Source organism: Bactrocera dorsalis, chromosome 4 (genome assembly GCF_023373825.1).
Source record: "Bactrocera dorsalis isolate Fly_Bdor chromosome 4, ASM2337382v1, whole genome shotgun sequence".
NCBI lineage: Eukaryota > Metazoa > Arthropoda > Insecta > Diptera > Tephritidae > Bactrocera > Bactrocera dorsalis.
In genome coordinates this window covers 41,259,453-41,284,191 of record NC_064306.1, presented here as the reverse complement: position 1 = coordinate 41,284,191, position 24,739 = coordinate 41,259,453, and the positions used below count along the sequence as shown (strand labels likewise).

At 38.3% G+C, this 24,739-nt stretch overlaps 1 protein-coding gene across 2 annotated transcripts in view; it reads left to right on the top strand.

Moving 5' to 3' along the window:
• Positions 1 to 22,185, top strand: part of LOC105222395 (protein-tyrosine sulfotransferase) — a 136,479-nt gene extending 114,294 nt beyond the window's left edge. Inside the window, exon 7 of one of the 2 annotated variants that reach the window (XM_049455512.1) lies at positions 22,136 to 22,185. In XM_049455512.1, coding sequence (XP_049311469.1) covers positions 22,136 to 22,170 — 35 coding nt within the window. In that variant the 3' untranslated portion in view covers positions 22,171 to 22,185. The remainder of the gene's footprint in view (positions 1 to 22,135) is intronic. The other variant, XM_049455511.1, reaches the window with a different exon arrangement.
• The last annotated feature ends 2,554 nt before the right edge of the window (positions 22,186 to 24,739 follow it).

Genomic DNA, 24,739 nt, shown 5'->3' with positions numbered 1-24,739 from the left:
AACTGTTAATTATTATAAATTTCGCTTTCATTTGCAGAGAAGTATGCTAGTACTTGTGCAAATAGTTTCAATGTGAATTAGTACAATGCTGTGTGCATTTCAAAGTAGGACAAGGACGGTAATAGCTATTCCCAGCGCAGTAATTTGACATCAATGCCTCCCAGTTCTCATGAATAAAAGTTGTAGCGGCGCACACACAAAGAGCTGCGCCGGAGTCCACAGAGTGGAGTACAATGTTGACACTTCAGCAATGGAGTAACGACAAGGCGCGCGCGGGGGACCAGTGGAGTACATGAAAAGCTAATATATACAGGGTCACACGCAAACACACACCGGTGTGCGACTTTCCATTTAACCGGTTTGAGCTGAATAATTCAGTAACTACTGACATTTGATTTTAAGCTCTTGGTACTGTGCTGCTCTCCCTCCCCCCCAAACTGCCACCAGAGCGGTATTAACTCTGTCGGTCAGCTATGCCGCACTAGAACGTGGCCGGCATTTTTCGCCATTAGTGCGCTTGTAGGAATTCACAAAAATCTCAACAATCCTGAATTGAACTAAATTACTTCCCAACAGGTTGTGTGCTGCTACTGCTGCTGTTGCTCCAGCCATTGAGGAGCTACTATGCCCGCAGGCTGGGATGTAGCTATGTAGTGAGGACAGTCATGCGAAGCCTGGCATGCAATTCGCAGGCACACAATGCAGGTTAGTGACCACAATGCAACAAGGAATGACAGACTGTTCCCAACTACTATGTTTGCCAGTTTTGAGTGAGTAGTTAATTGAAATGAAAATTTCTATGTATGTGTGTGTGTGTGGGCGGAGTGGCCGTTGGTTTTGCCAAAAAAACGAGCAAATTCGCAGTATTCAGTCAGTTTGTCCAACTATCTGCTTTCATGCGGTTTTGTTCTGTGTTGCCACAAACAGCATATTTGCCGCATAATTTCAAATTAATTAGTCTAATTCAACAAAAATTAATATAATATAAATTTAGAAACCAATTTATTGTTGGAATATCATTACAGCATAATTTTTGGTTTATTTTTTATTAAAAATATTCCAGTGCTGCAGATTTATATTAACTATATTTTGTGTTTCTGTATTTAATGATTATCCTTCCAAGCCGTTGTGCAACGGTGTTGTAGCCTCATTCATCTAAATGCGCGAGTTTTATATAAAAACAAGTAAGAGCGCGCTAAGTTCGACTGTTACCGAGAATTTTACCTTCGCACAATTTACAAAGATTAAATTCGGGTCATTTTTTCACGTTTTACTAAAAGATTATATTAAAAATTGTCGTTCTCCACATTAATTTTTGGACGAAATTCTTCGTCTTTATCGGTAATATTATATTCAGGTCCTTCTCCACATGGTCTTTTCAACGAAGTGGAGGTCTTTCTCTTCTGCTGGAGTATTTTCATCTACTCGTACGATATGACCCAACCAAGCGTAGCCGCTGTCTCTTAATTCGCTGAATTATGTCAATGTCGTCATACATCTCGTACAGCTAATGGTTCCATCGACTGCGGTATTCGCCGTTGCCAAAGCGCAAAGGACTATAAATCTTCCGCCGAACCTTTTTCTCGAAAACTCGTAACTCTGGCTCATCAGATGTTATCGTCCATCTCGGGATAAGACTTTACTTCTCAATTGCTTACTCTGTCCGAAGAAGCAGACCCATTTGCTTCGTTGACTTATCCATTCTGGAGAATGCAGAACTAACGAAGTGGTTATTGAGGCCAATGATATAATTATGATTGGCGTATGCCAGCAGCTGTACAATCTTATAGAAGATTCTACCTGCTCGATTAAGCTCTCCTGCTCGAATTATTTTCCCTTGCAGTAGATTGGGGAAGTCGCCTTGTCTGAAACCTCGTTTGCTATCGAACGACTCGGAGAGGTTCTTCCCGATTCTGACGGAGTTTTTGGTTTTGCTCAACGTCAGTTTGCACAGGCGTATTAGTTTTACGGGGATACCAAATACAGGCATAGCGGCATTAAGGCAGCTTCTTTTCGTGCTTCAAAAGCAGTTTTAAAAGCGACGAACAGGTGGTGTGTGTCGATCCTCTTTTCCATGGTCTTGGCGCAAGGTGAATATCTGGTCAGTTGTCGATTTTCCAGGTGTAAAGCCAGACTAATAAAGTCCAATCAGTTTGTTATATGCGATGTTGAGTAGTTGGCGCAGATTGTTGTCGCCCTTTTTGTGGATTGGGCAGAGCTATTCTGCAAAGAAACTGATGCATGCTTCTTATTAGTTCTCCGCCACCGTGTTTGAATAGCTCGGCTGGCAATCCATCGGCCTCCGCCGCCTTATTGTTCTTCAGGCGGGTAATTACTATTCGAGGGAAGGATATGGTGCTTGAAAATCGTCAGGAAAGTGTTAGAGAGATGGCAAGAGAGCTCGACATCTCTCAAGAGTCCGTTTGTATGGTTTTAGTGGGAATTTTGTGTATTCCTGCTCGACTCTTCCCGATAAAGCTGATTTTTTTTTTCAAAAATAGTACCAAATTGATCTCTGATTTTAATTAAAATACCTCAGAGAATGACGAATAAGCTTAACTGTTAAATCGGAAGTTTGAAATTTCAAATAATAATTATTATTCTGTCAACATAACTACATTTTCGGTAGAAAGTCGGCTATAAGCGCTGAAACCTGAGTTTACGTTTCGATTTTGCCCATTTTTAGCAGTCTGAGACCACACTCCTTGTGCAAAGTTCAGATTAAATTTAAAACTATGTTATATGAAAAGTAGTTGTGGCTGTAGACCGATTTTCCCATTTTCAACCTGTAAAACAAAGTTGTCAGAATAATATCAAGCGTTAAATTTGGTTGTGGTTGGTCGAGCAGTTACTGAAATATGAAATTATACCAAAAAGTGGGCGATGTCACGCCTATATTTTTCTTACTGTAAAATTCAATATATCTGATTTTTTAGCGACTTAAAGTAGTCATTAGTATTTTTATCGTTATATGAGTGGCTATTATCAAATTTTGTGCGGTATATTCTTCACAAAAAAAAAATGATTTTGTTCGGTCGGTTTGAATGGCAGCTATGTTATAGTGGTCCGATCTGAATAATTTGTTCGTTTATTATGGCATTAACTTAGATAAAAGTCTGTGTTAAATTTAGTGGTGATACCTTGTGAAATGAAAAAGTTTGCCATACAAGGACTTGATGCCGATCGTTCAGTTCGTATGGCAGCTATATGCTAAACTGCTTCCAATTAAACAATTTCTGCGAAGATTGTAGCGATACTTTGGACAGTAATAAAATAAAAAAGTTTTCAATACACGGACTTGACGAATGAGCAGCTTCTTGATGTGAAAAAATAGTGTGTAAATTTTCAGATCGATATCTCAAAACTGGGTATTTATACCGACATTTTCTTTGGGGTGACAAACTTCAAATATAGAAAAATAATAATGAACATTTGCAGAATTAAGAGAAAAATAATTCCAGCAGGACTTCTGAGAAAAGGTGTCTGGCTGTTTGGAAGATTTTTCTGCTTAAAAGTATCTCAAATTAAAATTTTTAGAAAATATTATTATTATAGAGTAGTACAGGTATTGACCGTAAAACTAGTTATAACTTTTTTTTTTACAAATGGTGGCTTCCAATAAAAATATTTTTTGTGAAAAATTTACACCTCACAGTGGTTTAAAAAATCGAAGTTATTCTTAAAAATTTAGTATCTTCGATCAATTTTGTAAAAGTTTTTTGAAAATTTCATGTCGATTGGTTCAGTAGTATTATCGGAGAAAAGTTCCTCAGCGACCCTGAGCGTTTCAAGAGAAGGCTTTTAATATTTTCGGAGCCGTTTACACTTAGTTAAAATAATTTATTTGTTCGGCAATGTATGCAAATATGTGTACATATAAGTATATATGAATGTATGAACATGCAAGTCAATGCGCGCACATGCGTATACATACACTCATATGAGCGAAAAATATTTATTTTTATAGTATACGATGTTAAGTATGATTTGGTTATGAATGCAAGAAACATACGATGTTCTAATAATTTTGTTTAAGTATAGAAATATACATACTTTGTAGAACATTTGCTTTCGCAATAAATTTATCACAGCAATACATATGCATAATATGTATATACATATACATAACATTGCTGTGATGCCCTGAGAAGTATAGTCTTAATAAATTTAGATTCTGATGATTCTGTGTGATTCTGAAAGGCCAACGCAGAGTATTTCAACCAAAACATACGTAAAATAGTTGAGAATTCGCAGAAATGAAAGACAAACGAAAGAAAAGAAGTATAATGCCGGAATTACATGTGCAGAATTCTGCGTGCAGAAAAAAATTTATACTGATTTGACAGTTCAAATTCTGCACCTCAATGCAGATCTGCACGGCATGTGAAATTTGAATTTCTCTGCGCAGAGGCAGTGCTGACAACATTCAAATAATTAATTTTTGAGCAAAGTCCGGCAACATTTTAAATTGCGCTCAGCTGTTTAGTCAAAATAAACAAAAGAGATAAAACATGGAGAAAAATTGATTGAGTTCGTGAGGGAAAATCGCGCACAAGCTTAAAATATTAATTAATTTCTTTTTGGCAACTAGAAGTAAAAGCAATTGTTGCAATCTTTTTTTTCTTTCCACTTCCATTTTAAAATTTTTAAATTTCAATTTGAATTTCAATTATTTATTGCAATCAGCTGATTTTCAAAATTTACTGCACATGTGTTTTGGCTGGAAAAAATAGTGCAGATCTGCATGCAGAATATCTGCACATGTAATTCCGGCATAACTTCAATAATGCACAAGCATACAAACATACATATGCGCACACATGTGAATATGTCACCAACCAAAAATTGAAACATTGTTCTACAAAAACAAAAACCAGCATAAGCATGGAACATTGTGTTGTGTTGTTGTGTCGGCCGAGCTGTGCCGAAAGAAACGAACAAACGATCGCCGATTGTCACAGCTTCGCTTGCTGATCGCACATCTTCGCAGGCAAGGTTGCGTTACATTCATATGGATGGAGCGAGGTTGCGCAACTTTGCGTTACTTTTATATGGAAGGTTGCGCAACCAGAATCTATCGCAACCTTTTCCGGCGTCGTATAAAAAGTATAACTTCAAAAATTCTTGCAAAAACGTTGATATCTTCGAAACTATTTGGCTGATCAATTTCAAACCTTTTGGTGAAGACTCTTCAAAATATGTACGTTAGAAATACATGCGGAAAAAATCAAGTGGATATAACCACTTAGTAACTAAACTCCATCTGGTACCGCAAAGGACCAAAACTGGTCTATGCGTGGCACATTGGGCTACCAGACTAACCTAACCTAACACCGTCAGAGAAAAAACTTATTTTACCTTATGCGGACTGTGTCAGGGCTATAAAAACCGGTCTATTAATAATGTTATTATCTAACATTATTAATTTTTATTAATTGAGTTGCATTAATTTTTTGTTTTTATAAATAATACAATTTAATACAATTCAAATAAATTTAGTATTTAACAATTTGAAGAGATTTGCCCACTTCCAAATTTCTAAATAATTCTTAAGCCTCGAAAACATCTGCAACAATGTTGTTTCTGTGAAATACTCACAAGAGCATATGTATATATGTACATATGTATATATTTATGTATGCATCACCATATGTATGTGTACGACTGCCTTGTACTTTGCTTGCCGCTTCGACATTTTAAGCCATTTTTCGCAAATGTGAAATGACAAACCCGCCTCCACCATAAAGCTGGTACTTACCAAGTCTGTAAAATAACAACAATTTGCACTGGGCACACGTAGCTGCCAAATACGAATGGGCATGTGTGTGTGTGTGTGCACTTCCTCACTTTAGTCGAGTAATTCAAGTTACCAGCGAATGCACTTGCCACCATAAACTGTTAAACGTTTGTAAGCCTGTGCGCATGTGATTGTGGCTGTATTTGTGTGTGTGTGTCTCTAAAACGCCTATTTTATGCCATAGCAACTGCCGTTCTAAGCTGCTTTGCTGTTTGTCCATTCATAAATTGCACCAGCATATCGACAGACATTTGTGGAAATGCAAGGCTTTTAATGCATGCACATTCAAGTGCGGCGGCTTTTGTGCATAAGTAGGTCTATGCGGTAGTATAGTGCAAGTGCGTATATGTGTGTGTGTGAGTCTCGCTTTAGCTCCAATTCGCTTGAGTCCGCCTAAGTGTATGCGCATGCAGCAACGCTCGATTGTATGCCAAGCACATTGGCTACAACTCATTGTGCGGAGGGGCGTATGAGTAATGCTTAAGTGACACAGAGTAAAATGTTTGCATGAGTACTTTATATGCCTACAATACACATATGATGTACATATATGATGTACATATTGTACATAGCTACAGTGTCGATGCATGTGGTTCGAGTATATATAATTCAAGATAGTGATCGTGTAAGCAGTGCTTATGGTACAAGGAGAGTGAAGGAGTGTAGACTAAAAGTTTGCTTTGTTATTGATTAGGAATTGAATTTGAACAATAAATTGACTTTATAAATGTAAAACGTATTCATTTAGAATTAATTTTAATTAAATTTTATAAAGTGATATTTTTTAAGGGTTTTAGCCCATCTAGAGCAGACGTAAAAGGTCTAAATTTAACAATTTATCCAGAGAGTATGGAAAAAAGTAATGTTTATTGCCTTCCAAGTTTTATTAAACACGCATTTTTGTGTATTTTTTCGCCACCACTAGAGCTTCGGAACATTTCTGATGAGTTAATTCCTGTAGTTTCTAATGAAAAAATTGATTGTTCGTGAAATACTATTTTATTCTTCAAAATGAAGCCCCTGTATAGAAGTATAGATTCAAAATATATTTAGCACGAGTTCAAGCTATTAAAAAGCGTTTTCAGTTCTTATCAGAAATATAAAGGTTTTTTTTGTTTTATTACGACGGAGGTGTTTGTGAGACTTCAATGCTTGTATTCCGAAGAAATGCCAAATTATTAGTTTGCGAATTGATAGTATCTTTGTTGTATACAGTTTTCTAGTTCAGCTTTTAACGTTACCAGATTATATTCTAGAAAGAATAGAAGTGAATATTAGACCTTCCTAGATGAACGAAACTAAAAATATTTTCGTTTAGATTTGACTTACATAATCTTTGGTTAACAGTTGTTAGATGAGCTGCAATGAGTCGTGTGGGAGAAGCAAGGGTACGAAATTAAGGCACAACCGTTTACCCTACTCTGAAGTTTGAGGAGTTCGATTATTGTGTATGGGGATGCGTGTTAGTGGGTTTGGTGAAATCCGACAGGACAAATGACGGCAGAGATTATATTGAGATTGTGCTCGCATTTGCTTTGCTCTGTAGTGCCTTCTAATAGCTCAAAGATCCGAAAAGCACAGCAAGGGCAACTCATAATGGCTTAAGGACATAAAAAAACGCTAGATTGGCCTCCTTATCTCCGCTCTTACCTTATCGAGCCTCTGTGGAGGTATAAAAAAAGGTCAAGCATTTGAAAGTAGTGGTCCGATGAAAACAATTTCTTTGGGATACTGCTGCATTGCCTGGACAATACTAACATACTAAACTTGTGAAGCTATCTATCATTAAATTAAACGGCTTTTCCATACAAGGGCTTTATTTCAATCGTTAAGTTTGTATCACAGCTGTATGCTGTAGTGGTCCGATATCGGCACTTCCAAAAAAAGAAAAAAAAATCCCCAAGCAACTGCTTTAGGCGAAAAAAGAGGTGTATAGACGTCATTCAGATTGTTTATCTTTAGGTTAAGTTAGGTTAATCTGGTAGGCCGATAAGCCACCCAGAGAGCAGGTTTGGTCCTTAACGATACCAGTTCATGAAGTGTAGCCATCCTTTAGGATGCCTGCGCTTGACGCGTATTTTAACAAAGTTAGTGGTTCCTCTATCGATACCTCCTCCAATGTATCATACTGTGGGGACCCTAGATACTTAAACCGTACTCTTCTCCCTTTCTCCTTGCCTTTTCCTTTGATATAGGGCATTTCCTGCATTTTTTTTTCGGGGGATCTGTCAGCCCCCATCCCTGCGGGCGTTTGTCGTCAGCAGATAATGGCCAGTTTAGTATTCCCATCATGCTCCTATAGTTTTTTTTTTTTTCTATCGAGTGCCAATAGATATTTTGTTTACTTTTCAATCTTACCGTTTTTGCACATGACTTTTACATTTTCCCACCCAGGTAGCTTCGTTCCATCATGTTTTGATCTTCTTTAAACCATTCTTATGTCGAGTTCATCATATAGAAAAAAAAAAAAAAGACAGTGCTATGGGTTTCCCAATGTTTGGAGCACATTTTCTGATGTTAACCGTACACCATTCTTGCCAATCTCGTCCACTATTCCATTGTCCTCGTTGTCTTTGTGACCTGGCACCCAGTAGAGGCGAAGTTGCTTGCTTCTGGCAACATTTTTCACTGCTGCCTTGCTTCCCGAGACACTTCTGTCCAATATGCGATACAAGCTTACTGCCTTGATTGATTGCTGCTTGGCCGACTGCGTAGATGTTCAATCTGAAACTGCCTGCAGGTGCAGTAGAAGCCAGCTCCGCGGTTATATCAAAGACCTCAGCTTGAAATATGCTTAAGGTGTCCAGCAACTTAAAAGACTGGCTTATGCCTAACTCTGAACAGCATATTCCCGCACCAACTCGATTGTACATTTTGGAGCCATCCGATTCACATTTTCAAAACTGACAATACGAGGTGTGTTCAAAAAGTATCGCGAATCGTAACTGACAGTTTTCTTCAATTGCAGGGGCGTGGTGCATCATGAGTTCTTGCCACAGGGAAGAACGGTTAATAAGGAATATTACCTGCAAGTTATGCGCAATTTGCGCGAAGCAATCCGCCAGAAACGCCCGGATTTGTGGAAGAACAAAAATTGGCTTTTGCACAACGATAACGCCCCTGCTCACATATCGTTGCTTGTGCGTGCGCGACTTTTTGGTCAAAACCAACACACTAATGATGCCGCAGCCACCGTATTTCCCCAGATCTGACCCCCTGGGACTTTTCCTTGTTCCTAAACTGAAGAGGCCCATGAAAAGGAGGACGTTACGCTTCTCCTTTGACAGGCATCGAAGGAGGAGCTGAAGAAGATAAAAAAAAAAAAATGATTTTTTGAAGTGCTTCGGAAGATTGGAAAAACGTTGGGCACAAGTTGGTATAACGTCTCATGGGGATTACTTTGAAGGGGACAAATAGAATGTTCTGAATAAATAAATAATTTTTGAAAAAACACAAAATTCGCGATACTTTTGAACAACACCTCGTCATATTTAGTGAATTCAGAGGGATGGACATGGCAAATCGATTAAGCTCGTCACGGCCGCTGTCGTTTTTTTGTTGTAGCAGCCGAATTATGCCGGGTTGACAGTTCTTGGCCGGATAAAAACTCAAGTCCGTTCCTATTACGTAAACCCGACTGTCATGGGAACGGCTCGTCACACTGATCTATGTTGTTTCATTCTGGGTGTTACAAACTTGGTGGCAAAGTTAATATACATTTTCTGTTTAGGGTATAAATACCTCAAAGTATTTCTCTTTCAAACGCTTCTAGCGGTAGTTTACCTTCATGAATACGCATATATGTACACACGTGTGCTGCATAAATGGCGCATTGTTCTCGATACGTGTTAAATATAACGAGAGTTCGACACCATTTGTCTTCTAAAGACTTCTGTAGCAACTTAGTGCTGGTTGCATGGCAACTAAAACTACAAAATCCCCAGTCTTAGACATAACACATGTGGCATATACATATCTAGAAATATACGCAAACCAGTTTGCAGAGAAGAATCCTCTCCCCAAGTTTCCTAGTTGATATTTATGTCTCCCCTATTGGCTCATGTGCACACACACACACACACATACACACATCAGTAAGGAAGGTGTAAGCAATTAAAGCCAGTAAGTGGCTTCTTTGCATCTCACAGTTACCGTTGTCTTTTCACAATATGTTTTCTTCCTTCAGCAACTACATTTCCGCTGCATTGTCTGGCACGGCTTCAGCCGTTGCTTGTTTCATTGCTACGCTTAGCAAAGAGAGGGAGAAAGGGGATGCACGGAAAATGAACTGAGGAAACCCAGAACGCATTGTTCGCAGAGTTTACACGCGCACATAAATTCACATAACGGGTTGTACAGCAACAGGATGCCGTAAACACTATCTGCGCGTACATCTAAGCACCCAGCGAGCATATGTGTGTACATGTGTGTTATAGCTGTACGCAAGATGAGAACGGTGTTCATTTAAGCGACCTGTGGAATGTTACACTACGGCAACGTACACCTATTATGCGCTCTAACAACCTGCTACACAACACCGATGGCAACGTAATAAATGCAAACGCATGCTTGTATGTGAGTGTGTGTGTGCACCATAATACTGCCACTTTTCTATCCGCCTTTGTGGCAGTTTTTCTCCTTTTCACGCGCAGTATCAGCAGGGCTTTGTTGATGCCGCTGAGGTGCATGAGTAACTCCATATGTTGATTTGTTGTTTTTGTACACTGCATGAAACAGAGATTTTGTTAGAAATTCAAATATCGAATGTACCAACCTATATTCATAAATTTTTACGATTTGCTGTTAGGGGTGTATCGAGGTTTCCTAGTAAGGAATGTGTATGGAAAGGCAGAGAGCCCAAAAAGAAATAGGAATGGGAAGAATGGAGAAATTTCATAAATAAGGTAAAGGGTAAAAGTTGATGAAAATGAGCTAGGCTCTGGCTTAAGTCTGCTTCCGTAAACTGTAAAATTGCGGCACGTATGATTGATTTAAAAAATTAGTCATACGCACCGTTCAACCCCATGCCAAATTAATTTTCTTGAAATCAAATACCATATATGGGCATAATAAAAGCAACGCGTATTTTGGATGGCTATAGGTTACGTTGGGTTAAAATTAAGTTTCAGCACAAAATCTGATTGTGAGGTATTTTCTGGCGTGCAATGAATATTAGAAAGCGAGTTACCGATTAAGAAATATAAATAGGATGAAGGAGGAAATTTAATGAAAAAACTGAAAGGCAAAAGTTAGCAAAGATTAGCAAGGACTTGGGATTTGTCAACGGCTGTATAAAAATGTGGCCTAGTAAATCTTAGAAAAAGTAACCTTTCCCACTTCTAATGTCCTCAAAAGCAATCTATCCTTTATGTTAGAAAGTATAACATATTTTAAGGAACTCCGAACGTATTGATAAGCTTGTATGTTAAGGGAAACCCATGTATCCTCGGGTAGAAAACAGCATTTTTTCAACAAAATCAAATATTTTAGTATAATTTTTGTTGTTACAAACATATACCAATAAAAAAGAAATTCCGAAATTTTTAGAAAAAAATATTTCAAAATCGGACGAAAGAAAAAAAACAAACGTTGAAAATTAATTTTTGGCAGAAATTTTTACAAAAACAATAAAATTTCAGTGAAAATTTCTCGATTTTTTTTTTTTTCAAATAAATGTAATGAAAAAAATGTACATATATTCATTTTATTAAAATTTCTTAAAAAATTGCATCTTCAAAGCCTGTGCAAAATTTATTGAAAATCTGTTGATTAGTTCTTGAGAAATCTTGCCAAACGACTTTAAAAACACAGTTTCGAAAAAAACGCGTTTAAAGACAGCGCGCTTAGTCTAACTACACCCGAGCGCGCCAGTTCTTAAGGCTGTTTCTTCGAAACTAGTACTCGGATCAATTTAAAAATGTAAGGCAATATTCTAGAGGTGTTTTAGAATTTAGTGAGGCAATAAAAAAAATCAATTTTTCAAACCGGTAAACCTTAATCACGTATGATTGATGTTCACAATTACTCATACGTAACGTACAACCCTGTGCTAAATGTTTCAAATTCGTGTATTTCAGATATTTTTTTATGGAAGCAATGGGTAGTTTGGACGATACTGACTGTAGGATATCTGCAAAAATTTTAAAATTATTATTTTGAAGTTTTTCGAAAGATAAATTTTATCTAAGAGTTATAACTTTAGGATGATGATTGATGTTAATTTTCAAGTGAAAACATTTTTTCTAAAAATTATCTTCACACAGTCCTCCTTTTCTTTGTATATAGAATAATTTTGGAATTCAAAATATTTTCTAAAAATTGTTTGACCTGTTTTAAAAATGATATGATAACCTATTTGAAATATTTTCTATATAGTATAATTTTTAATGAAAGAGAATGTCCAGAAAATTTGATGTATTTTTTGTAAAGGGAGTATTCCGTCCATTTCCGCAAACTACATACACGTACCCTACCTAGTTGGTTTGAGAGTGATTTTAGCAACTATTCTACCTATTACCGTTTAGGTTTCTCCCAGTATTAGTTAAATTGTTTTTGTTTCTAGAAAACGTTTTGTGAACAAGAAACGATCATAAATTGAAATTTATACGAGGTTTGACAATTAAGTAATGAGACTGATTTTTTTGCTGCGCTTATGGTAAACCTGTGACCTTGAAATTCCCTTTCTCTTTTTCCGGCATCCCTCTCCTGTCTATTGATATATGTACCATCGCTCTAGCTTTGTGTTAGTTCGCTTGCTGCGAGAGAGAGAGGGGGATTGAGTAGACGTGTGTTTGTAGTGCTCGTCACGAAAATGGGAAAAGCGAAATCAAGAGCAAACACGTCGCGATAAAATTTTTTGCGCCCTGATTGGGCGAAACAGCTTCGGAAACGTACGCTTAAATTGTAAGAGTGTATGGTGATAGTGCTCTTAGACCCGGAAAACCAAACGTCAAAGCTCACATTGCTGTCTCCGCGCGCCCCCCGCCCGAAAAAAGCCTCGCATGAGCAAGTCGAAGGTGAAAAAGATGATTATTGCCTTTTTTGATAGCCGTGGAATCGTCCACAAAGAATTCGTTTCCACCTGGGGAAAAACTGTGAATCAAGTCTCTGCGAAAATACGAGTCAAACAGGTGCGCCCAGACATCGCCTCGTAACTGGATCCTTCATCACGACAACGCGCCGTGCCACAAAGCCGCCCTCAGCGTGTTCCCAGTATTTTTGGCCCCTGAAGGGGATCGCCGTGTTGCAGAACAGCTGCCTTATTCACCCCACATGTCACCCTGTGACTTTTTTTTGTTTCCTAAAACAAAATCGGTGGCCAAAGGAACACCATTTTGAGTCGATTACGGACATTCAGACGGTCGTGACGAGGGTACTCGCGGACATCCCAGTCGAAGCGTTCCAGAAATGTTACGAAGCATGGAAAACGCGCTGAAATCGCTGTATAGTTGCCCAAGGAGACTGCTTTGAAGGGGATGGCAGAGTTGTAGAATAATTTTCAAATATACGGTTTTTATGGAATCAGTCCCATTATGTAATTGTCATACCTCGTAGTACCATTTCCCATTATGGACTATAACCAAACTTGTAATCGCAAAAAGAAGTAGGAGAATAAGTATCAAAACATATACTTCATACTATTTCTTATATATTCTTAACACGATTAGACCGAGTTGAAGCCTCAAAGAGTTGCAAATGAGCATGTGACGTTTGCAAGTCATGCAAATTTATTAGCAAAATAATGGATTGCGCGCCTCGATCAATATACGGTCGACATAATCACCCAGCAGAGTCGGTGATTTGAGCAACCATGGTTCGGTTTGACACTACGTTTACTCTAGAAAATAATACGCATTTTTTGACCCAGCACAGTACGCACCGAACAAGCTATTGCTCCAGTAGAGCAGAGTATCGAATAAGACCCGAATGAGTCCATCCGCCAATGCGCTCAACAATTGGAAATGCGTCCATTCACTTTTTGGGAGATTTTAGCAAAGGATAGCTGTGGGCTTTAAAATCTAACGTGTACGAGAATTGAAGTCGAACGATCATAAAGTGCGTCGCACGTTGAGTCTAAAAAAAAAAGAAAATTTTGGTTCGATATGAAGCTCGCCTTTGGTTAAAATATTTCATTTGATGTGATAATAATCCTCAGTCCATTGTTGAAACGTTATTACATCCTCAAAAAGTCATGGTTTGATGTAGTCTATAGGCGGAGGTCCGTATTGTTCAAAAATGAAGCCGGTCATTATGTTACATTCAAGGGTGAACCTTTGGCTCCACCCAGGCGGCGTTACATGCCTTACGGCCAACGAAACACTCAATTTATTGAAATTGACTTTAGGCGAGGACATTACCTCACGTCGTGGGTTGTGACATGGGCTCAAATATTTTTCTATTACGTTGAATCATTTTTGTGGTGTTATGTGTAGTAATATGTAGTCATCTAGCTTAATTCTTGGCCGTAACATTACTTTTTATAGGTTTTATGTCTTCTTTAAAGCCATATATCTGAAACCCATTTTTTTTACCTACTACCGAAGAAAATCAAGTCCTTGTATGGAAAACTTTTTTAATTGGCAAAATATCTTCACGAAATTCGGCATTATTGTTAAAGGCAAAGCATAACCTTCGAACATATTGCGCAGATTCGACCACTTTAGCGTATAGCTATAGCCTTTTATGCTATAAAAATCCGCCTGTGAAGGGTGTTATTGCCTCGATGCAGTTCTTCTGCATTTTTGCTAACATTTTTTCTTGTTTTAGATTATATTTAATAAATGTTTTTACCCAAACTCACTATTCGAAATAATCTGCACTTTTTGAAAAATATTTAGCCATGGTGAATTGAACACCATGGTTTCGAAAATAATTAAGTTGTTTTAAGACTTAAATTAAGTTAAGGACCTTTGTGACAAAAATGATTCTAGTAAAAGCGGCAATAACTCCCTGTCGAATGCAACACCAAAAAGTATGTGGCTACCACATTTTAGTGCTATAAATGCTTGGCATACTCATTCTAGTTGATTATGCCAGTTGATTTAGACCAACTGTTTGTTCGATTCGTCACTCTCCAAAGTATTGCCCCTAGAAAACTGCAATTATTTACTTATTACTTTAAATTATTTGAAGTCGAAAGCTCGACTTTAATAAATAATGCATTTCTAATCGCTTTTCCAACTCGCTTTTTAGTATTATTCAAATTATTCATTAGCACCAAAATATTTAAAATTCTCAAAAGTTTGCTGCAGTCCAAAAAAATAGCGGTAATAATCGTAAATTTTGTGCAACGAGTTCACTGAGTTCAACAGCTGTTGCACTTCAAACTGACATACTGTCGCCACTGCACGCCAAATCTAGCAACTCCAACTCCCATTAGTAAGTATAACTGTATTGTAGTTAGTGTGCGTATGTATGTTTATTGGTATGTGTGTGCCTAGTTGCAGTTACAACTGATGAGTCCAATAAAATGCTATCGCTGCCGAGCAATTCAGCAATTCCGCGTCGAATACGCCTCCTCCAGCAATTATGCACTCACACCTCCACAAACGGCACACCACACACACACACCTACACCCGCGCACATACACAAACAAAGCGAACAAAGGATATGGCAGCTAAAATTAGCAATCGATGGCTAACATCATTGCCCGTGGCGCTGCAGCGTTAACCGCATTTAGCAGACTATTTCAAAGTTTCGGCGTTTGGCGCCCATAAATTCGCGCCAACCCCGGCCGAGCCCAGCTTATCCGCATACAAAGCGCGCTCGCACGCTGCCAACCTCATTCTGTCCGCGCGCGCCACAAGTCGGCGCCATTGATGATCGTGCGAATGCCTATAATTTACCAAATGAGTTTTCATTAATTGTACAGTTAGCTATGAGTGAGTGTGTGAGTATGTATGTATGTGCTAATATGTGCATGCCAGCATACAGACACACACCCAAAATTTGTTTGGGTTGCAACTTTGCGTCGGTTCAGCTTGCCTGCTGCTGCTGGCGACTACAAAGTTTCTAGTTTTATTGCTGAATTTTCGGAAATACCCGATGCCATACTCACACAGACACACACACACACTGCCGAACTCATAAACATACAGCAAATATATGCACGCACATAGTTGGTATTCGCAAAACCCTTCCACTAAGAGTAGTTAGTAGTTTTTGAGTAAATTTTTGCTTGACTTATTTCCGTTAGTTCCGAAGGTGCTTCGTAGTTTTCTCATTTCCCGCAATATGAATAACCAAAGTACTGGCCGGCTGAAGCAAGGGCGCCAGCGCTGCCGGATTGTGTGCGTGACCAAAAGCGCAATGTTTTACCCGGCAAAAGTTTTCGAATCGGTCGGTAGATAATCTTAAAAGCCTCTAACAAAAACAACTACTTTCTTTTTTTTTGCTTGTGTTTACACGCTTTTAATAAATAAATAATTGAGCCACATTTTTGCTGTAACTAAGGCATAAGCTGAGTTGCGCATTCGTTGTAATCTACTAGAGAGAGAGAGAGAGAATGGGAGAGTTAGAGTGGTGGAGATTTCACTTGTTTTATGGCATATCGGTGCTTGTGTATTATAACTTTTGGCGATAAAGTAATTAATAGTTGCTTGTTGCACTCCAAAGTAGTTGCGGTCAATATTCATAGAAACACGAATTTCTACTTGGTAATCAAGGAGAGGCAATATGATGCTTATATAGTATGAAGCATTAGGGAATCCGTTATTACCATAGTTTATTGCTATTTATTTTCGGTTTAAACCGCTCCTGAAACATATTTCCTTCCTGTGAAAGTACATTCGATGACATTATATATGGAACTCGATTTCTTTTACATGGCTACAACCGGCAAGCTTGCAGAAGTCCAGATGCTGAACCCGCTTTCCGACGGTTTCCAGGTATAAATCGGCCGACTGCTGCAATTTCACGTTTAATATTCGTTCGAAGATCATCGATCGTCGCTGGCTTGTTGGCGTAGACCATGAATGGAATGCGGTCTGTATTTGTTGTTGTGTTTATTTATTAGTTAATACCATAAATACATTAGAGTGTCAGGCTTGAATCTAATTCCTGTTTTCGTGTAATGGACTATCCGTTTCACCAATATTCCTATCATTGACTTCAACTTTCCTTCCAGCGCTTAATCTCTCGAGATCTGAGAACAAGTCATAAGAGATCAGGTCCCAAAGATACGAATTATTTTGAAACTCAATTCAAGATAATTCGTTTTAGGTGTTGATTCACAAACAAGTTTCTTTTTCTCATACTTTTTGGTCTTTGAATAACTCAATGAGGCTCTTTAATAGACGCCCCTTCAATGACAGTTCAATTCTAAAGATTTTCTTTATAGAATCAGCAGAAACTTTGTTAAAAAAAATTTCTCAGACAGCTTTGCCATTGCTAGGTGCACGCGTCTAAGATAGATATCAGAAAGAGAACATACGCCATATTGTACAGTATTTCTTCAATAAGAGCTTATCATTGCTCAAAATACCGTTTGGAACCACTTGAATAAGGCTGGATATAAGAAGATGTTTGATCTACGGATGCCACAAGAGTGAACGCAAAAAGCTCCACGACCTGGCACCAAGTGATTACTAAATGTTCCTGCCTGTCTATCTGTCTGAAGAAGCTTGTGAAAATCGAACAAAATTTGTCCTAAATCGTATCATTATAGGTTAGGTTAGGTTAAACTGGTAGGCCAATAAGCTACGCATAGTCCAGTTTGGTCGTTTGTGAAACCATATGAAATTCATTTGTTAAGTCCAAGAGGAGGAGTAGTCATTGTTTAGGATGTCTGCGCTTGACGCGAATTTTAATAGACTCTGTGGCCTCACTGTCCATACCTCCTCCAGAACCCCAGATGTCTAAAGCGTAGTTTTGCCAATGCGGGACAAGATATGCTCCATTGTTTCCCTGGTGCCCTGCTCTAGGCATTTCCTGCAGTATTCTATATCTGACAGCTTCATCTTGCAAATGTGTGTCGCCACCAGAAAGTGATCAGTTAGTATTCTCATCATGTTCCTACAGTCTCTTCTTCCGAGTGTCAATAGGAATTAAGTGAACTTCCGATCAACCGCTTTTGCACACGACTTTTGCAGTTTGCAACCTAGTAGCCTCCGTTCCATCGGGGTTTTTTTTGATTTTCTTCACCATGCTTCTGTCGAGATCCTCGGATAGATAGGTAATCGTGGGTTTCCCAATGTTGAGTATCGTCCCGCCGATTTTACTACCAGTTCAACAGCTGACGTAGAAGTTGTTTTTAAAGTTTCCGTTATACAGAGAGTAGCGATCCTCGGAACCATTTCCATTGGCTTCCGGTTGGTGGATTTCTGTACTATATACAGATATATGTAAATCTGAAATGCTTGTGTTGAAAGGAACCTTTCTACAGTCAATATTTTCCAATTTTAAGATTTATTTGAGAAAATTCCTTATTCGAAACTCTGTAAGAAAATTGTTCATAAATGCCGGACTTTATTTTCAAAAACCGAATTTCGATGCAAATATGGCTTTTGATTCAACAGATCACTCAAAATTAGTTTAACTTCAAAATACATTGAGGAAGGTTTAATGGTTCTTCTCTTTAATAGTTATCGTATCTATTACAAAAGCTAAGTCTAGAATTTTGCACAAATATTACACTTGAATTAATATGTATTTATGCGCGCTCGTGTTGCTGCCGAGTCTGCACACATCTGTTTTTGTCAAGCAACAATGGCGGAAATTGCCTAATTAAATGAATTACGAGCACAATGCATTGCATGGCCGAATGCGCGCGACTCATCGACCATATTCATTATATTGAGCAAAAGACCAGAAAGGAAAAAATACAAAAAAACATTCGCCGCATAGTGAAATGTGTAGAAAAATTTTCGCTGTGGCAGAGTGGCCATTAGTAAAAGTGCTTGGAAATATAAGCAAAAATGCAAATTCTTTTTTTCTATATTCACCACTCAGTGTTTCGTGTCTTATGCAGCTTTTAGGCGCACAATACACACTAAGTAAGTGGTGCAAAAAAATTACGAGTGCTAAAATTTTTTATGAATATTAAAGAACAACGGCTTTATAAGGCCACGCTTGTGGGCTTAAATACAAAATATCCAACTGCGTGGCATTTTTGGTGGTTAGTGGGCAAGTGTGTGCGTGTGTAGGTGTGAGAGCTGCACATGTGCGCCGTATTTGCGTAGCAACAACAAAAAAATTAAAAAGGCCATTAATGCTGTATTTGGCACCGACAACAAAAGCACTGCAGGCACGCATACATACATACATACACTTGTTGTTCCTGTTGTTGTTGTTGTAAGTGCTCATACATAGTGTGGGCGAAATGATAGCGCCAATGGCGGCACCAGCTGTCATGGCTACTGTCTCTGCCGCATTTGTTTCTGTCACAGCTGCCACTTGATTACACACACGCCTGGCATTTGTATGTATGGGTGTGTCTGTGTGTTTAATGCAAAACGTGTTTCATTTCATTGTTTTTATCCGCTGAAAAGCATTTGTGTGCACACTCGCACTAAAACACACATACGAATAGGAACGTTTGCACGCACTGCCGCGTGTAGTGGCAATCAGATGCTGCCATGCAGGATAACAAGCGTCACACCAAACGAAATACCATTTTCATGGATTAAATGCGGCGAACTCCAATCAACGCTGCGTGCGTGGGCGGCATGTGTCGGCCAGGATCTGGAGCCGGCGGTGTGGTAACGCTTGTGGTAAAGGCAATAGCCGCGTTCAAGCACAGTATTGGACTTAATGCGTCTCAATTGCGTTGCGCACAAGTGTTGCCATATTACGTTTAATTGCCCAAAAGTGTTTACAGATCACACAATACAATATGCTGTGTGTGCAAATTTAATGAAATTTCTTTATAATATTTTTGGTACACTGAATCCAATGCGAAGATGAATTTTCTTGGAAATGTTGTTAATAATTTTCGAGAAGATGTTCGTTATCTTATCTCACTCTCCGGACATAAGCAGAATTTTCTTCTACTTTTTCATTTGATAATTGAATCGGGAGGTCTGTAACCATAAAGCGAGCGTATGTCTATGCTTCTTATCATTTGTGCAATATTTATATATCTTTAAACAAATTATACCATATGATCAAATTTGAACTAGACTAGTACATTTAAACTGCACAAATTGAATCGGTAAAATGATTCCTAGATTACACGGCGGAAATACTCCGAGGATCTAGATAATTCTTTATCGTTCCGTCTACCAAACTCAGCTAGCATCTTCCAAGCCGAAGTACAAGGCATAGAGAAGATCTGTGCAGTTCTACTGAACAACTGAAGGAGAATACAGTAAGAGACCATTTCCACAGACAACCAGGCGGCACTACTAGCCTTATCGTCGCCAAAGATAAATACCAGCGTAGTTGTTGTTGGTAGCAAAGTTTTAAGCTCACTGGCAGGCTCTACTTGGCCTTAATTTGAGTTGCCAGTTACCGGGATATTTTCGGCATCAAAAACCCAGACGAGTTGGCCAATTCAGAAGCCTCTCTATACGAATCCAAGGTAGAGATAGTGCCGTGTCCGCTAGAAACGATCAAGAGGCAGCTCAATAGGCAATTTGAGCTAATAGACCAGTATAGATGGAAATCTACCACCAAATGCAATTGCAAAAAAATATGAAAATACAAAAACTTAGGACTTATTACATACTATAGGTCCAGGAAAAGTATATACAGTCTTATGTGCTTTAAAAATGTGAATGCTTTCGAACAATACATAGCTATAAACTCGAATGGAGTAAAAAACGGTTCTACACTGCACTGTGAGTGTCCAGTTCTATCACAAAGAAGAAATCGGACTCTTGGAATCCATAATGGTACCAAAACTTGAATAGCTATCTACAAAAAGCATAACGGAGATAAGCAGCTTCATTGAGTGCATCAAACAGTATGAGCACAACGATTAAACGTGATACTAAGATTAAAAGGTCTTACGATAGTGTCTCAAAATGGCGCCTCTAACACAAATTGAGACCCGAGGGGCTGCTTTTCTTTACTTAGCTTCCCACCTACTTTATCACGATCACAAGTATTTGGGTGACACAAAGCATTCAGTGAAGGTCAGGAAGTCATCTAGAGCTTTCCCCATGCTAGTTGCTCATCCACCTCTTATAAAGACGATAAAATCACAGCGGTTAAAGAAACAGTGCTCAAAAACTCTTATGAATCGACTCAATACATTTTAATTAACGTTTTTGTTATGATTCACGAACACACATTAGAAGGCGAAACATCCCCTCCCCTGAGTTGTGCGCACAGTTTGAGACCTGCCACGTAAAAAAACTCCCCAATGAAAAAGTTTCAACAGCCTCGAACGAGAGACCTCCATTTCTCGATTTAGCGGCATGCACCTGGAATTTCCGGTCCTTTAATTGATGTCTTGTGAAAATAAAGGCTGACATCACCGTCGTCCAAAAAGTGCGTTAGACGGGATTAGATCCTTGTGAAATTTACTACAGTTCGGTGTGAGGTTAGTGGTGGGAGAGACTCCGTCGCCGAGTCCTAGCATTCATCCCGGTGTATGAACGTCTAGCTATAATTCCCATCAAAGCGATCTTCTTCAACATATGGCTGATTTGCCCCGACGGAAGAGAAGGACGATGAAGCCCCCATGATGAAACTTTCCCAAATGGGTTGAGGCTGATCGACTTGGCCGGCGTCCGAAATATAGTTATTTTTTTTTTGTACTAGATTCCAGCTTGAGAAAACTCACCAAGCTACCTGGCTGTCTCAGGGTAAAAAAGCCTCCAACCAGATCGATCATGTTGTGATAGACGCAAAGCACGTCTTCAGTTGTTTAGACGTGCACTCCTGCTCTCTGCGAGCACTCGTCAGCAGCTTTTTTATTTGACAAGTTAGCTTTACGAAGTTTGGTATAGGTAATTATCTACGGCATCAATACAATATCCGAAGAAATTGTTGAGATTGAATAACTATAGCACCTAGCTGATATATAACCTGACCGATCAAGCGCTTGTATCTCCATAATCTACGAATAAATTGTTCAGATTGAATAACTATATAATATACTGTTATACAAATCGACCGTTCAAATTCGAATTTTTCTTGTTTTTATTTAAGTATAATTTTCCTACAGTGAGGCCAACTTTTATCTTGGTCTAGTGCAATTTGGCGTCAGCCGGATCTTGAAAAAATGTGGATTTTATTTCGCTGTACGAAAGGCTTCAACATTTGATAGCAAACTAGCAGTATAATCTTACTTTATTTTTAAGATAAATAATAGCATTTAAAAACTATTGCTTCCTTATAAATAATATATTTTAATATTACATATATATTTTATCATTTTCTTCCACTTTAAGGATTAGTTGAAATGATGAATCGAAGCTTAGTATAAGCTTAAGCTCCAGCTTCAAAAGCCGGCGAAGGAAAGTGAATAAATATCAAAACAAAAATAAGCACAAACAGCTAATACGAAAAAAATAGCAAACATTCTGATATTATGGAAACCTGTAACTGTCTACATTCAACGGAGATTCAGGGGTAAGTCAAGTCATATTATTATTCCATAACACTTATATTTCACATCAAATGAGCGCTGTCATCATGTTTCAGATAACTCTTAAAAGTTCAAGTGAGCTTAAACCTAACTACATATAGCTCAACGTTTTGATATGTTTATTTGACTCTAATCCCGCTTATGAAATTGTCAGATCGGCTTCAAACAATCGATAGTCCCATTCAAATGTCGGCGCTTCAAATTGCGTTGTTGGCATTCGGTTCAATTGTTCAAAGCTGCAAACGTTAGCGCTCGGCACTTATATTCATCCTGTACGAATATGTACACATGCATGCATGTGGACTTATGCACACATTCGCATTCGCCTAATCAGCCAGACCTTATTAGGCGGCCAAGTGGAAAACACGGCGCTGCATGCAGCATAACCAAGCAATTGTGGCGCGGCAGCTGATTAGAATGCGCGTTTGCACAGCTGGGGAGACATGTTTCTGTCACAATCAGTGTCAGCTGTACACACACAAACACACACACGTACAGACTCACCACATAATAGATAACTGTATAAGTAGCTTTGGATTGTTGGTACATTCTAGTGTTTTCGCACTAAAAGCATTTCTGCATTGGAAAATAGCAGTGCCAATAATAATTTGCGTTATTTCGACGAAAAATTCATTAGCAGAAAAACACATCAAAGAGCAACAAAATAATTAATTCACATATACCATGTAAGTATGTATGGTATGTATGTGTTTATAAGGATGTGACTTGTAGGGAAGCCATGAAATCAATTTTGTTCCTGGGAGTTGAGGTAATGAGGTAGCGTGAAGTATATCGGCTTAATAGTGGAAAAGAGAGTCGTTAAACAGTCCGATTGTTCTTCACTACTTTTAGCGTATTATTTGATTTAGATATATATCAGGGATGCCCTTAAATTTTAACCGATCTGTAACCCCTCTCACGTGGAGGAACTTACCGATTTGGTATTGTCAAATTATGATGACAATATCCGGAGAAGCGTTGGTTAGAGCGGAAAATGTATTGAAATAGAGTTGCCAACTAACAGTGGCGGAAACTGAAATCCGGACAGTTAAAAAGTCATCTATATTACATTTACACCAAATATATTACTCCAAAAATATTAAAACTAATATTTTGTTGAGCTTCCTTTGCTTTCTATAACGGCTTTAATGCGCTGGGGATTGAATTTGTCAAATTTTGCAATGTTTGTGCTGCGATTTTGTTATACCAGACATCCTCGAGAATTTTATCCAACTCAGCTAAGAGATCCAGTACCTCTTCTTTGCTACCTTGTTGTTCATAAAATATCAAAGATTCTCAATGGGCTGAAGTCTTTTACCTAGAAAAAATAAAAAACAGTACTATCAATAATGTTAATGAAATAATTTGACAATTACTATTTTGGCACGATGACATGGCGCAGAATCATTCTGGAAGATCAGATCGTTTTCTTGCGAAAAGTGCTCTTCCATTGACGGTTTTAAATATTCCTCCAGTATTTACTGATACTTCATTGCGTTTACTGCTTCATGTATTAAATCCACTCTTCCAAATCCATGTTAAGAAAATCATCCCCAAACCATTCGACTGCCTCCTTCTTTAACCGTTCTTCGGACGCATTCTTCGCTATAGCGTTCACTAGTTTTTCTCCTTGTGTACGACATCCCGTCTAAATAACATGTTGAACTTGGAGACGTCAGAAAAGATTTCTTTCTGCCGATTGACTTCAGACCAGCTTTGGAGCTTTTAAGCTCACCGGAAGTGTTGTTGTCGCATTTTCTTAGTCAAAAGTGGTTTTTTTGCGGGTCGTCGAGCGTTCAAACCAGCATCCCGGAGCCTGTTTCGTATAAAGACTGCTTTCACTGATCTTCTATATGCTAAACTTTTCTTTTCGCAAAGCTAAAATTTTGTTCCTCTATTTGGCATAGATGGTTGAACAGAGCAAACTGCTGTAAAGTAGAATTGGGTATCTCAAAAAAAATTGATACACCATAATATTAATGACAGTACCAGTACAGTGGTAAAATTACACAAAGAAGGCAGACAAATGAAAATAGTGGTGAGGGGTTTCAAAAGTTTTGTGAAAAAATGCTTATTCAGATATTTCTGAATAAAGTATCATGTGATTTTGCGATAGTTCTTATATATAAATATAGCTTCGGAGTTTTCCCATTGAAAATTTCTTTATAAGTTCTATGCATTACTGAGCATTCATACAAATGCCTTACAAATTCTATGTTACTCATACGCCATTTACTTGTGGTATTTCTTGTATCCTGAATAGGTTATATTAAATTTGCCATAAAGTCGGTAACAGCCAGAAAGGAACATCAGAGACCCTATATAAAATATTAACCAATGATCAGCGTTACGAACTGTGTTAATTTAGCCATGTTCGTCTATCCGGTTGTCTGTATATTCGAGATAT